Below are 16,179 nucleotides of genomic sequence, written 5' to 3'. Positions count from 1 at the left end.
CGAGTCGATATCATCCACCTCTCTGGGCCTCTTCCGGGCATAGGCCGACGTGGCGCTGTTAGAAGAATTAGACTCCTCGTCGAACTCTACCTTTATCCGAATGTTGAATCGTCTTCTGGCGTGGACACGGAGTCGCACAGCTGGGCTTGTGAATATCTTCCCTGAGTCATTTCGAATAAATATGTTGTCATTAATCGTCATGATGAGCCGTACGAAGTTGCCAACTGACATCTTTTCACCGTTGGTGGTTATGAGTGTCTGAAGCTCATTTCGTAGTAGAGCGTTGAAGTACGTGAACATCTCTGTCTTGCCGTTCTTGATGTGTATCAACATACCGCTGTCCGCGCTCGATAACTCTTCGAAGTCAATCACGTTCTGCCCGCATACGTCGATTCTGGGACACGTTGCCCCCAGAAAGGTTCCCTGGGATAATCGGCAAAGAAATGTAGCGGCTTCCATTGGGTTCCTACCATCACGGTAGCAATCATGTTGTTCGATCAAAAAGTCTACCTGTGCAGCATCATGCACCGCAGTGTCAAACGCAATGTCTGCAGTCACGTTGTCGGCAGTCCTCCACTTCTTGAGGAATGCGATCACCAGTCGAGCCAATTCAGTCTCGGGGAGGTCTTGCACTGTGTCGTGTTCCCTTTCACAAAAACGTGAGTCCACAAGCATCAGGGGGATGGCTGAAAGCCACGCCTTGAATTCACACTTCTCCCTGTTGAATGATATAGTTGAAGGATGCAGATAGACCTGACACTCTTCGTTCATCGGGAAGTTGGGCATACCCTTGGTTGGCTTGAGATACACTGCAGTCGCACTCTTCCCTTGGTACATTGCAGGGAAGATGTTACTCCGTATCCTGTTGATATGCGGAGATCTCACGGCACGTCTCAAAGGTGTTGAGGTCTTCAGGAAGAATTGAATGACATCGTCTTGTGAAGCCTGGACGTACAGCTTAAGTTGACCAAAGCGTCCTTCACATACCGTGCCATTGACAAGCATGCCCGGTAAATCACCGCGCGTATAGTAGAAATCGGTGTCAGGAGCAACATGATAGTCGTGGGCGGTCTTGCTGTACATTGCTTGAACACACTCTGCTGCCCCATCCGTAATAATGGTGGCGACACCTGGTAGTATGGTAGGACGAGGAGATGGCATCTTGATCTTAGGCAGAGGCTCCAGATTCGGATTACGGCTAGCACGACGCTTGTAGAGATCGGACTTCTTTATCGTCTTGATAGCGAACGGGTCAATACCCAAACAGTCCACAACATCTTCACCAGCAACAACAGCATTAGTGGCCATCGTGATATCAGTCGAGCACTCGAGAAGAGAGAGAGGGAGAAGGCTCAGTGAGCAGTGAAACAACAAAGGTGGTTGTGATCGAATGGAGGACTGTGCTTGCCCATTTATACCCTTTTGAGCGGCGTGAGGTTGAAATAACATACTATGGGAGGTGACGACCTTGGAGAACACGCTGAAATTGTTCAAGATTCATCCAATCAGAGCTCGCCATGAGCAGATGATAAGATTTAACCAATCACAGCACGACTTGCACCGGACCTGTCTGAACATGTCTCGTACATGTCCGAACATGTCTTGGACATGTCTGGACATGTCTTGGACATGTCTGGACAGGTTCCCCAAAAGGGTAAATCTCCATCACAGTGACGTGTTGCTAACATTGATGACGCACTGCAGTCTTGCTAAATTGATAGAGTATGTTAGCAAGATCAGGTGGTAGAGAGGTCACGTGATTTACTAAATATTCTAGACTGTAGTCATGCCAACAATAAGCATCTATTAGAAGATGCATCATGGTAAGGTCTGCAGGTGACATCAAGGACAAATTAACTTTCAGAGTGTTTAGCTGTCTAGCGGACAGAGGACCCTTGATGTTTTCCATGAGATGCAGAAGAAAGAACAGTGGAAAACATGATGGAAGAGGTTGTGTAATGCGACTGCTTCTCAACCATGACACATTACTGCGCGGTAAAGAAGAACGCAGTGTACGCACTGCATCATGATCCTCATGAAGTATACAGGATAAGACTATTGCGTAGTTCATACTTTTATAGCTACTGGCCTTCTTCATCGCTTGCAATGCCTCTTGAACAGGGTGAAACTGTGTATGTGGTAACGTGAAGTCTATCTTGTTGAGAAAATGTACAAGGTGACGATTCACACCTGCAATGCGATCGGAATCCGTGTAGGTCTTTATGGTAGTACAACGCTCTCTCCACTTTACCTCGGGCATGTAAATTTCAGCCATTACCAATCCACACTGAGAACAAACTCTATGACCAGCATGCTCAACTTGTTCTTCACGATGATAACACACTTCTTCACCGTCACTTTCCTCCTCCTTCTTCTTCTTCTTCTTCTTCTTTTCCTCCAGCGCACATTGCTTCTTTGAACGTACATAAGCATACAGGATCTGAAATTCAGAATCCATTTTCACTGCACCACAACAACTTGAAACTGACTGGATCATCATTCAAGCACACACCTTTTATACTTGAATAGATAATCCAAAAAAAATTGGTAAATTTTGCCCGCATCGTCATGATGTCAGATAATTTTAATAATAGACTGATGACCAAAAAAAAAAAAAAAAAAGGAGTACAAAATATACGCAAAAAAAGGGGCCAAAAATAATTTTCACTAAAAAAAGGTCGGGACCCATAAAATGGGGTCCTAAGACCCAAACCAACATTTTTTTCATCCGCAAAAAAACCGGGCCAAAAATAGTTTTCAACGCAAAAATGGGGTACTATTAGTACCCCATTTTCAATAGTACCCCATTTTTAGGCATGTACCTGAGACAGGACCCTCACACTGCTTACTACTTGTGTGTGTGTGTGTGTGTGTGTGTCTGTGTCTGTGTGTGTGTGTGTGTGTGTGTGTGTGTGTGTGTGTGTGGTACATGGTGTGTGTGTGTGTATGTGTGTGTGCCGCTGTGTCACTGTGTGTGCTATTGCACCCTGCTGCAGGTCCCAATCCCCATCATCTCGGCATGGCAAGGACAGAGATAGACGGAAAGACGAGCAGGTCGCCAAACCAGCAGGTAGCTCACGTTTTCTAATTTTCATTGTATCCTTTGTATCCTTTCCCAAGCGATTATCATCTTACCTCTTGTACCACGAAGGAAGATATTGGTGGGAAGCTGTGCTCACCCTTATGAACAATTGGACATGCTGTGAAGTATGAATGCTTTTTGTAAATCCTGCTGGTATGTCTTGTCAGTTTCTATCCTGTTGATGTTGTTGTTGCTGCTGCTGCTGTCATTGTCGCTGCTGCTGTTTTCTTGGTGATGTGTAGGTCCCGTAGGTGCTGCAGCAGCTGCTTGTGAGGACCCTACAGTGGATGCCGAAGCAGAGATGATGAAAGTCATGGGCTTTTCCAACTTCGATACGACCAAGGTACAGTCTTGTGCAAATACTTGTATGATAATGCCGAGGCCCCTATTGCCATGGATGAGTTTTGGGACTGTTCTTTCCTTTACAGCCATGCTACAGCCATGCTACAGACATACACTGTACATGTATTGTACTTACATGTATGTAGTGTGGAACACAGAGGCGCTTTGTTAAGGTGCCGGGCGAACTCAAGTGCTGGTCGCATTTTGCAAACCAAAGAAATATTAAAAGTAAAAGTGGGGAGGCTTCCTGCAGTTTCATAAACAGTTCAGAGTAGAGCCTACACGCTCTCTTCCATTGACACTGCGATAATTCAACTCATTTCACAATAATCATTCCTGATTATTGAATGATTATTGTGAAATGAGTTGAATTATTGCAGTGTCAATGGAAGAGAGCGTGTAGGCTCTACTCTGAACTGCTCAAAGAAATATTTCCAGGAAATGGCTGTGCCCGTTTACCATTTCTTTTTAATTTTCTTTTTTCCCTTTGTTTCTGGTCCCAGGGCAAGTCAGTGCAGGGTACCGACGTCAGTGCTGCTCTGATCCGTAAGGAACGCCGGTACAGGTAGGTTTTATGGTTGGTGACTTTGTCCTTTACCATTTCTTGCTTGCCACGTGTGTGTGTGTGTGTGTGTGTGTGTGTGTGTGTGTGTGTGTGTGTGTGTTCCAATTTCACTTCAAGGTACCAGTGCATCTAGTGTCTGCTTTGATCAAAGCAGCGTGCTGTCTATACTGGTTACCCCAGCAAGTGTAGGGTGTGCATAGGTAACTGTCTTGGCCGTCCTATTCCGATGTACTCCGTGTGGTGTAGACCAGGTGTGCATTGGGGGGTCGATTCACATGGATTAGACAGTTATCTGGCGCTTGTCTTGATCTGTTTCAATCAGAATCAGATCCGCTATCGTTGCTATAAAGAGAAAATCTGTGGGTGCACATCCAGTGCATTTACAGATTTGCGTGCTTCTCTTGCGACGGGCGTATACATGGTACATGGTACTGTAAGACATGTTATTATAACGAGTCGCAAATTTAACGATTGTCCAAAATTCATAGGTTAACGAGAAGATATGTTAACGATCTTGCAGTATTCTGCCATATCCACACACAGCATATATGAAGCAGTACGGCCTCAACGGATCTTATTATAACGAAGAAATGTCATCCGTTAAAACGTTAGATTTGCTTCCTCGTTATATATACATGTCTTACAGTACATGGTGTGTGTTGTGAGTTATTTTTTTGTTTTGGGTACTTTTATGTTGTTACTGTGAAGTCAACAAAATTATGTATATCATCCAAAGGATTGTCTTGTGTACAAAGTACGTACTCGCTGTACCCACCTGTGTGTCCTGCCCCGTGCTGTGCCCACCTGTGTGTCCTGCCATGTGCTGTACCCACCATGTGACCTGCCCTGTGCTGTACCCACCTGTGTGTCCTGCCATGTGCTGTACCCACCATGTGACCTGCCCTGTGCTGTACCCACCTGTGTGTCCTGCCCTGTGCTGTACCCACCTGTGTGTCCTGCCATGTGCTGTACCCACCATGTGACCTGCCCTGTGCTGTACCCACCTGTGTGTCCTGCCCTGTGCTGCACTACTGACGTAGGGAGTTTAGATTCCGATGCGGCTAACCTCCCTGCAGGTGATATACTATTGTGCACTATGGGAGTAATACCGGTATACTACAGTACTCTTGGCGATGCATACGGTATGCCTGAAATCAATGTGTCATTGTTGTCTCTGCAGGCAATACATGAATCGGCGAGGAGGATTCAACCGACCACTTGACTTCATCCAGTAGTGGCACCACCATTACCACCACTATCTGCTGTATATGTTTTTGAGTTTTCCCCGTGTGTTTGCCACATGTTAACTGACTGGTACTATATCCACTCACCGACTGCCACTTTCGACCGAGAGAAAATGTTTTATATTTCAACAGCGTGAAGCGCAGCCACATGAAATCCATGCAAAAACCATGCATATCATTGTTTATGAAAATCATCCATCATCCATCATGTACACATACATAGAATAAGAGGAAAAAAAGCAGAGCCAGGCTGATTGTATTCTTCTAACTACTCTGCCAGCATGGTAGTTAGCGTTTGTCTTTGGTACTGTTTGGTATGTATTGCACTGAACAGAGCATTTTTGATCGTGATGTAGCATTATTATAACTCGTAGTAGAACGAGATGTCATGTGCCTAGTAAATGTCGTAGCATTCAAAACGTATGTGCGTGAAAAAATAGCCAAAAATCAACCAAGTGTGTGTGTAACATGCGTGTGCAACAAGTCCATGCCAGAGTCATGTCTGCGGCGAAAGAAGATGATGTGCTAAGAATGCCTGCAACTAGTTATCATCGGGTCAAAAGTACCGTATTTCCCCGAATGTAAGTCGCACCTTTTTACACTAAACTTCAAGGGCAAAGCAGGGGGTGCGACTTACAATTGAGTGTGACTTCCAATTTTGTGTGAATGTATTGAAACAATTTGGCTCAGATCTGACAATGGGTTGCGGCTTATACTGGGGGAAATACGGTATGTACAGGTGAGGTGAGGTGTGTTCGTGAGCGTGGCATGATTGTATTGCGGTACAAACGGGTTATGATATGACGCACCCAGATTGCGACTTTGCGTATCCTGTCTCCGTACTGACGTTGGGCTCGGGAACCGACGGGATCTCCTCTTTCTTTTCGGCGCCACCCTTAGCCTTATCTTTCTCTGCTGCCTCCTATAATAGAAATCAAGAGCAATAGCAGAAGAATGCACCAGCTTGTTATAATCACACAATCTATCTTTTGCCGGCTACAGCGTGCAGATAGGCAATAGGGTGCATCGAAGTATAGTACAATGTGAGCACAATTGTTAGAAGTGTTGCAGAAAAGCATGCACAGTTTATGGAATGAAGGCTGTTATAAATATTATTGTCAGCATCGGTGACGGAGTGTTTCCATAGAAAGACCATTCAAGACCTTTCAAGTTCTCTTGAGAAGTACATACACTGCTGCTGCTGGGTTTCGAAGGTGAGACAGAAGCAGGTGTACGTATGTAGCATGCGGGGCTGCAGCACTGGTATTTCAGTAGGTGCTTGACCAGAACGAAATAGTGGTTGCGACTTCGGCGATGATTTGTAAGCAATAGCGCGAGCTCCAGTGTGGGGAGCAAACCCTTTCTTGCTTGACCAGAAATGGATATTAAAAACCCACTTTTTCACGAATTGGATGGGTCAACTTTTTTTCCCGAAATAAGGTCCGGCAGTGGCCGGAGCAGGTGCTACGGCACGGGCATGTGTGTTCAAACACACTGCTATGACTCTCTTTCTTACCAGCACACGCGCGTCAGGAAACTTGTGAGCGTCAAACGAGTCGTAGACCTTGGCGGTCCACTGTGCACTCATGCTGGTGGGAGTGTACTGATCCGGCTTGACCAGGCCATGTGTAGCATTGTAATCCAGCTGCGGAACTTCTTCGGGCACCTTCTGGAAATAGCTGCAGGAGAAAAGGCCAATGAGAAAGAATAGCAGAGTGAAACTTCAGTATCGGTGGCGTGCATGTACCCCCAAGGATGGTACAAGTACCTATACACTTTATGACCAAGGACTGTACAACTGCATATAGCCGAGGACTGTACAACTGCATGTAGCCAAGGACTGTACAACTGCATATAGCCGAGGACAGTGTAAGGACCGTAAAGTACCGCCGGAGCGCCCCGTCTCGCGAGAGCGCCTCACCTTGATTTTACAGTCAGGAAAAGGAAACTCGTATGGCAGAGTTTGTGTGGTGTGAGAACCTTAGTGTACTGAGGTCACACGTAGCAGGTTTTTGTGTGGATCCCCGTCCGTTCGAAGGTAAATTGAGTATGGATTGACTGCACAACGTGTAATGTGTGTACAAGGTTCGTGTCGTATGACCTACAGACAGGACACCACCTCCACAGCACGACCATGAAAGGATGAGATGGTGGGGCGCTCTGGCGGTACTTTTAATTAGGAATAATATATGCTTCAGAACCAAGGTACCAAGGTACCATCATGGTTATCTAAATAGAGTTACAACTTACAAGGATAACCTTGTAGACTGCAAGGGGATAAGTTACCAGTTACCGGGGTACGCAATGAGAAAGACTGTTAACTATGACTCACATAAAGCCGTTCTCTCGTTCACACTTGTCCAACACAGTCTGGACATTGGGCTGCAGGCGCTGGAAGAAAGGATGCTCCAGTGGTTTGGCTGATGTTCCCGGACCAGTCGTCTTCGCATACTCCTTGCACATCTGCGCTGCTTTCATGGCCACTGAGGACAAAAGGCAACGATACCGAGCAATGCCCGACAGGAAGAAAAGCGAAACTTAGGCCAATGGAACATTGTACGTTATATGCCGTGTAGCAATGAAACAACTGTTGCCTCTTCCAGAGCGAGAAGGTTGTGAAACAAACGCAGAAGCTCATGCGAGGTGGCTATTTCACTTGTTCTGAAAAGCACAGCTAGAGGAGCACTCAATGTCAAAATGCAGTTCAGCATACGTGGTTGTACTCAAGTACCAACATAGTAGTATTGAGTGTTGACTAGGGGAAAGCAGAAGCTGCGGTGACCCCAGACTATTTCTAATCGTAAGCATTGTGTAATATTACATAGTTTTCATGCTGGCTTTGTGCCCTGAACCGGTTCACATTGCAGTGATCACAGTCACAGGTCTAGGACTGCACGGCGCCCGGCGCGCGCAACCGGATTTCATTGAGCAGCACTGTAGCAGCGTACATGTACATGTACAGAGATGGTAATGGGGAGGTTTAGTTCCCACGTAACGGAAACGCGTACGTGGGTGATCCACGTAAAGTGGATGAAGGGCACCCACGTTGCAATGTTGTGTTTAGTCACACGGAACAAACAAAAGCATGAAGCTAAAGGCCAAAACCTGGTCAAAGACGAAGCTACCCCGGCCTAAGAAGCTCATCCAATATTTTGATTTCGTGCTTCGGAAACTTCTTCAGCTGAGCACCCTCACAGCTCGCACAATGCGCTCCATTCTGATTTTCACCCACGTTCTGGCGGAACGTGGGTGAGCCTCCATTCACGGTATGTCGTGAATCAGAAAACGTCTGTACGTGGGTCACTGAGTATCACGTGGTACACCCACGTAAAGTACCCACGGATTACGTGGGACTAAACCTCCCTACTGTAGTAACACTAACACAGCAGCAGACTTGTCCACACTTACAGGACTTGCTCTCTCTCAAGCACGCTATAGCTTCTCCACATTTGTCCCCTTCCAGGACAGACAAGCCAAGGTAAGAGTATGCCTGGGCAAGCAAAGGATCACAGTGTGCACACAGGCAGACAGACACACACAGACACACACAGACACACACACACACAGACAACCAGACAGACAGACACACACACACACACAAGGAGCAACGTTAGTGTGCTAGCCAACCGACATACAGTAGTTCTACCACGCATTGACGGGCATGCAAGCAGCACCACAGCCATTCTAGACAATGGATCGTCCGGATAGTCGTTACCGAATAATCAAGGCTCTGCTGTACTCACAGTCAACATCCTGAGGGCAATAGCTCCAGCCCTGAACCAGACTGTGAGCAATGGGTGGTGAACTATGCTGCATTATCGAGACTACCCTGCAGTGTGTCGCCATTATCCATCGTAGCTCACCACCCATTGCACTCTGTTAACTGGTTATGACATGATCTCCAAGACCAGGGGAGTGCTATCATTGCTACTGCATGTATAACAATGATAGCACATTGCCCTGGTTTCGGAGATCACGTCACAACCAGGCCTGAACCACGTCAACATGTCATGATGTAACACATACACCGGCGCTTACATATGCTTTGTAGATGACGCTCTTCAGAGTCAGGTACTTTTGCCACTTGGCCACTAAGACCTGGTCCACAGAGTTCAGTGTGTCCGCTGTACACACACACACACACACACATGCACAGAACAGAAGAAAGACACAGTGTTCGAGCAGCATGGCAAGAAAAGTTTCTTCCACTTACTGTATGTCCGCACCTTTAATTAACCCTTATCCGACCGGCCAGTCAAAAATCGCCGACTATCCGTCAATGACTTTAACACGCTGTAACTCACTTATTGTTGATCGAATCTGCACCATTTTGGTCTCAAGAGAAGCGGGAAAGACGCACCATTCATTTGCAAAGGACCGGAGCGTCTTAGCATCTTTAAAAGAGAAGTTATAGGTCTTTGAGTGAGGTCTGTTTTCACACCGCATACGAAACAAGTTTTCAAATGGTGTAACTTTTTCAATGATTATATTGCCCTACTAAAATTTTGCCTGGATGCTTCCCTGATGGTATATTCAAAATGTGTCAGCATGAAAGTACAACATTAAGACTACAAACGGTCCACATGTCGATGAGCCGTACTTCTCTTCAAAAAATGGAATTGGAGATGGATTTCTATTCCTCTTACAAATAAAGGCTAGAAACTGTTTCTAGAGAATTCCTGATGGCTCAAGCTATCCAAAAAGCCCAAGTTTGCCAATATCACCCAAGGGAAACTAAAGTTATCAACAAAATGAGTCGTGGCGTCTCGCTTGGACTGAGAATTTGTCCACTTTGACGGTCGGATAAGGGTTAAAGCCATGGAGGCATATTTGATTATAAAGCCAGTCTCACTTATAAAGCCATGTGCTTCATAAATGAAATGACATGTGAAGTATGTTTTGTACTCGATCTGCGGACAGAACTGTTTCGTCCTTTGTGGACTCATCAGCGCAGTATGTTTTGTAAAAACGAAGTAATAAGTACTATACTAACGAACCTACAGCCCAGCAGGAAGGGTGAACAAGTGGATTTAGATTGAAATTTCTGTGTGGACTGTGACTTTTATGGCATGGCGTAGTGGGTGAGTCATTTTGCATCTAAAATATCTAGGAAAGCAGCGGTGTTTTCAATATAAGGCCATGGCTTTAAAGGCTGACATACGGTAAGTTGTGAGAAAGGTGGTCCTGCTGATTACTACAGTTACAGGACACAGCTAACAAATCCTCTCATTGTGTGCCATTGTGCAATACAGCCACCGGTCAGTGTGTTGATGCAATCAACATCAGAGTTCACATTCACGGGAGGTGTGTGTGTGTGGGGGGGGGGGGGGGGGGGGGGAGAGCAGCAGAGGATGACTGCACACAACATACCGGCCACAATGAACATTTTGGATGTCTCTGCAGACAGGCTGGACACCAGACTGTTCTTGTGCTTTAGTTCCATGGCTCGTGCCAGCGTCACTGCAAAAACACAGACACCCAGACAGAAACTATAAGTTGGTGATGAGCATATTCCAAACAGAATACAGTACATGAAGGTTCTTTTACAGAACACAGCACATTGACCAACTATTGGTTATATTTTATCATCGCCCGCTCGGCAACACAAGTGCACAATTCATGACAAATAATTCTAGAGGCTATACAAACACATTTTAAAGGCGACTCCAAGAACATTTCTGCTGGAGTTCGGAAAATTTATGAAACGCAAGGCTAAACTTGACATGCTGGTGTACAGTATGTTGATCGGTTGACAGCATGTTACAAGGCAGAGGACGCACTGTCAACCGATATCAACATGTTAATCTATCCAACAAGGATTACCTATAGCATATTGGTGTACAGTAGCACCAGGATTCCAAGCACACGTACTTGTAACAGTTAACCATCTACTCCAGAATCCTGGCATTACACATCAGTACATAAACATACCGTATTTTCCGGAGTATAGTGCGCACTTTAGATGTGCTATTTTAGGCCCTAAATCGCAGGTGCGCACTATGCTCCAAATATGAAATGCATGTACTTCAATGAAGATTGAAGTGCGCACCCCCAATGAAGATTGGGGGTGCAAAGGTGCGCACTATACTCCGAAAAATACGGTATCAACAACTTCAACACACAACATAGCAATCTCGGCCTTACCTTCCTGAGCCTCGGCCAGGCACTGCATGGAATACGCTTGCAAGAGGCGTTCGTCAAAGTCCGTGGTCTTGGCGGCAGGCTGGGCTAGCTTGTGAACCTCATTTTGCTACAGTGAGTGGCAGTTGTCAACACAGTACAAACAGTAATACAACACGCACCGGTGTCAGACATACATGTAACAGCAGTCACTGATGGACACAGCAATGTATACAGTACAGTAACGTGTTACATTTCAGGGAGTACTAAAAACAGGGAACCACTGCTGTTGCAATTCTCATAACAATTATTTCAATCTATTTTGCTGCTCTCTTTCTCCATCCTATGCTCTTCCTGGACTCAAATTAATGCTTTCAATAAAACACATTTTCAGTAGTACTAGTAGTGCTTCAAAGTATTAAAAACAGGGAGTACTTTTAGTACTCTCTGTTACATAGGCACTTATAGAGGTAAGGCGGTGACAAATAAACACTGCGAAGACCAACACCCAGGTGTCAAAGTGTGAGGCGAGGTGCAGAACGTATTGGGACGTGTCACATATGAGTGCATCAACATGCATGGGTGTAATAGCGGTAGGGTGGGTGCAAGACTGTAGCATTTATAAAGAAATGTCCGTCTTCTGCGTTTCTGTCGAATTTTACACATCGACTACACATACGGTATCACCTAGGTGATTGTCCAGCCGGCAGATATTGCAAGGACAGTACAGGTATGCGATGGAGAAAGCAAGCACGTACCACTAGACTAAATATCAAGATAAGAGAGCTGTGCAAACTGATTATGACTACGCATAGATACTGGTGTCGACGATGCTCCCACCTATTGACAATGGGCTTCAGCGTCATGTGATGCATTGTGATACAGAATGTCTACAAAGAGACTTGCACGCGTACAGTGCTTGTTCGAGTGGGGCAGCACAGCAGGAGCAGAACCAACCATAACATTGATGATTGGTAGGTTTGATAGCAGCATCCACTCACCTCGATGTGTTGGAAAATGCCAGCCGCAGTCCGCAATGTGCCAAACACCTCCTTTGCTTCGTCCACCTTCAGCGTCACACTGCAACAAGGTAATAACATGCCCAACTTAGAATGTGCACGGGTCATAACCTGTGGCTGTGTATCTGTCTCTTGAATGCAGTCAAAGTTCAGTTTCATTTCACCAGTTTAGAGCCCTGTAGAAGATTACAGTAGACTGTACTTGCACACCATACATGTACACCCTTGGTAAGTTACTGTACGGTGTCTGTACATTGTACTTGAAGTGCAGGGTTGAACTCACGAAGATAAAGTAGCTCCTGACTTACGACTCTGTGCCGGCAAGCTTTGCTGAGTGCTTTGTGTACCACAGGGCCAAGTTGAAGAGCATGCACACGTATTCAAACTGAGCATCCTTGCTTGAGCTGAGTACGAAAAGAGAGAGAGAGAGAGAGAGAGAGAGAGAGAGAGAGAGAGAGAGAGAGAGAGAGAGAAGAGAGAGAGAAAGAGAGAGAGAAAGAGAGAGAGAGAGATGGAGAGAGAGACGGAGAGAAAGAGAGAGAGAGAGAGGAGAGATGGAGAGAGAGAGAGAGAGAGAGAGAGAGAGAGAGAGAGAGAGCGAGCGAGAGAGAGAGAGAGAGCGAGAGATAGATAGATAGATAGATAGAGAAAGAGAGAGAGAGAGCGAGAGAGAGAGAGAGAGAGAGAGATAGAGAGAGAGAGATGGAGAGAGTAAGTTACATTTATAAAGACAGGTAAGTCTAACAAATGAGGACTGAGACCTCTACAACAGGTTTTTTACGCCTGAAAGCAGGTGCATGATTTAACAAGCAGGTTGTCAGTCTAGATTTTATGCGCAAATGGAGAAAAAGCGCAGAATTTTTGTAATGAGATGAAAAGCAGAAATAATAAGAAATAATAAGAAAAGATGAGAGAGAGAGAGAGAAAGAGAGAGAGAGAGAGAGAGAGAGAGAGAGAGAGAGAGAGAGAGAGAGAGAGAGAGAGAGAGAGAGAGAGAGAGAGAGAGAGAGAGAGAGAGAGAGAGAGAGATGTCCATACCAATAACATTACAAGTACTCGCACTGAAGTACATTGCATCTGGCCGTAGACTATCATTCATTTGATAGTATGCAATGACTGCTCACCAGCAGTCATTCAGAACATCAAAATTAAAAAAATTAAAAAAAATTGAACAAAAACAAGATGTGTGTGTGTGTGTGTGTGTGTGCGTGTGTGTGTGTGTGCGTGTGTGCGTGCGTGTGTGTGCATGTGTGTGTGTGTGTGCGTCCGTGTTGCACCATACATAGGAAAAACATGGGCACAGGCACACATACGAAACCTGGTCATGTAACCGACTGTGCTGTTCAGCAACTACCCGGTGTGTACGACCATCTCCCATTAGCACCGAGTGTGTTGGATGTGCAGGAGTCACTCTGGTTTTAGACCCAACCCACGACCCATGGCTGTGACAGGCCAGCCCTGGGGTCGTCATAGAAGCAAAACACAGCAAACCACACATACCTTGCCTCTTTCCCATGCAACGTATCAGTCCATTTGAAGAGCAAAAGTTTACGGAGCTTGCTCTCGCCGGCCGGTACTGGTGCGGATTCGGCCGCAGCTTCTGCGTCGCCCTCGGCTGGTTGCTCGGGCTTCGGTGCTGGCTCCTCCGCCTTTCCACCCGCTACAGCAACCAGGAGACCTTGCAGTAGGCCAAAGTAGGCGTCAGCTGCTTCCAATACATCTTCAACCTTCTTCTCCGGAACTCTCAGCAAATTCAGGAACTTCTCACGTGCCAGCTTCAGATCCCTGCGATAAGAGTACAAAAAAAGATCAGGAAATTACTATCAACGCTGTGAAAAGCACACTTGGGCAGAAGAAAGGTCGATCTAATCAAACTTGGACGGGGAGGAGACACTGGAAAATGTCACTCTCGGCATCCAACAGTATCGAATAACCCGCAGGGCTGTAGCACGACCTCCTTGACCTGGAATTCTAATCCCTGTTCAGTACAGCGTGGATAATACATGTTTCTCTTCCTGGACTTCAATCCATCCACCTTATGCTTAATTTTTTTTACAGAATACAGGTTCAATTGTCCCAGCTTTTCTGCAGCACCCTGGCCATATTATGTATTCCTGACCCTCCGGGAAATCGCGATTCCACGGATGCAACAAATTTCGCTATTTTGGCCCAAACCCGCGATTTTCAGCAAAATCCGCTATTTCCCGTGTTTTTTGTTGTTTTCTGCACTATATCTCACATTTGTATGCACTTTTCACGCAGTTCTTTCCATGATCCTGTAGGTTATTTGCACAGTACGACTCCCGAGTAGATATACGATGCAACAAATTTCGTGATTTGGCCCAAATCCGCAATTTTCTGCAAATAAATCCGCGACTTCCTGGCAAGTTCTGCATCATTCCGCACTTTTCGTCGCATTTTTTGTTACTTTCTGCCGCAATTTCTTGCGCAAGTTTTCGAGAGTTTTTTCCGCAAATTCCCGCAGGGACAGTGTATTATGTGCACTGGGTAGTGCCGGCACAACTACAACCGCATTACCAGTACCTTGCCCAGCACACAAGTACAAGAAGTAACGATGCCCTCCTCGCCTCTTTGAGCCACTGCGCCACCGTTACGTAGCAGTTTAAAAAGGTTTCAATGTGTACGTGTATGTGCATGCGAATATGTACATGTGTGTGTGTGTGTGTGCGTGTGTGTACGCGCACGCGCGAGTGCATTCACGTAAGTATGCGTGTGCCATGTGGAAGTGTTGGGATGGTGGCACTGGCAGGTAGATACTACCACTGTAGTACACTAGGAGTTAGTTCTAAGTCTCGAATACTGGCATATTTGAAACTCAAAAAAACCGCTTCAAGTAAATAGCTTCTTCATCCCCAGATAGATACACTCAGAGGCATTGACATCGGATTGGATATGAGGGCAGATGTACTCAGTGCCAGAGACTACGATACGTAGAAATACAGAATAGAAGCATTCAAACAAAACAGAGAAAGCGCATACGTGAGGAGCTTGTTTGCATCCCCGCTCCTGGCAGCTGTACGCAATGCATCGAAGGTCTGGGGAAGGGTGGCCTTCAGCGGATTCCGATGGAACCAATGAGCCATAGTTCACGGCTGAAACCCAGTCTAGTCCTCCAAACCAGAGATCAAATTCAAACGAAACTACAAAAGGTCCAGGGTCTACACACTGCACAAAGCACACCACTGATAGCACGTTTGACGGCGCAAGATCCTGGATTTCCAGTTCAGAGTAAAGATAGCAGGGCAAGGTAACTGAACTGCAAACTCCTCAAGCCCTCGTTTACTTTACTCGATGGACCCTGTCTCTTTCTTCAGGTTCGTCTTGTTGATTCTTTTCAAAGTCGGGCATGATGTTGATTTGAAAGCAGAGTGCCAGAGACTGGAGTTTGTATGGTGATGACGTAAGGAGCCCCATGACCATGCTGCATGACATCATACGCCACTGGATTGCAATATTGATCTGATCTGAACAGTGAAGTCAGAACCAGGCCAGGCAAGCGTTTTTTGTGTGGTTGTTGTTGGTCGCAACACAAACAGGCGATGGCGCCTCCTCCAACTCCAAGTTTATGTGAGCGACATGACATAGCAAGAGTACATCATTATTATGTACTCTTGATAATAGTACTACTACTACTACTAGTAGTGGGGAGGGGAGGAGAAAAATCACAAGTGAAAGAAGTCGCCGAAGGCCCAGTAACTGAATACATGTACCGGTATTGACACTATTGTTACAGATAGAGCACTGCTTTTACTATTGTTTTGTCCTATCTCAATCTCAAATTCTCCC

At 45.9% G+C, this 16,179-nt stretch overlaps 2 protein-coding genes across 2 annotated transcripts in view; one reads left to right on the top strand and one right to left on the bottom strand.

The window, feature by feature from the left end:
• LOC135815907 (U4/U6.U5 small nuclear ribonucleoprotein 27 kDa protein-like) overlaps window positions 1–5,684 on the top strand; it is a 9,416-nt gene extending 3,732 nt beyond the window's left edge. Inside the window, exons 5-8 of the mRNA XM_065329258.1 lie at window positions 2,997–3,070; window positions 3,325–3,425; window positions 3,928–3,989; window positions 5,170–5,684. Coding sequence (XP_065185330.1) covers window positions 2,997–3,070; window positions 3,325–3,425; window positions 3,928–3,989; window positions 5,170–5,224 — 292 coding nt within the window. The 3' untranslated portion in view covers window positions 5,225–5,684. The remainder of the gene's footprint in view (window positions 1–2,996; window positions 3,071–3,324; window positions 3,426–3,927; window positions 3,990–5,169) is intronic.
• Window positions 5,331–15,756, bottom strand: LOC135815906 (BRO1 domain-containing protein BROX-like). The gene is made up of 11 exons (XM_065329257.1): window positions 15,373–15,756; window positions 13,873–14,157; window positions 12,681–12,776; window positions 12,355–12,433; window positions 11,378–11,483; window positions 10,604–10,693; window positions 9,272–9,357; window positions 8,642–8,723; window positions 7,566–7,716; window positions 6,750–6,912; window positions 5,331–6,155 (listed from the first exon to the last, which is right to left on the bottom strand). Exons 1-11 carry the CDS (start codon window positions 15,474–15,476, stop codon window positions 6,027–6,029), a joined length of 1,371 nt encoding a protein of 456 aa, XP_065185329.1. The 5' UTR covers window positions 15,477–15,756; the 3' UTR covers window positions 5,331–6,026.
• Window positions 15,757–16,179: the final 423 nt, after the last annotated feature.

The sequence above is a fragment of the Sycon ciliatum genome, chromosome 4 (genome assembly GCF_964019385.1).
Source record: "Sycon ciliatum chromosome 4, ocSycCili1.1, whole genome shotgun sequence".
NCBI classification, from domain to species: Eukaryota; Metazoa; Porifera; class Calcarea; order Leucosolenida; family Sycettidae; genus Sycon; species Sycon ciliatum.
This window is presented reverse-complemented; position numbering and strand designations above follow the sequence as displayed.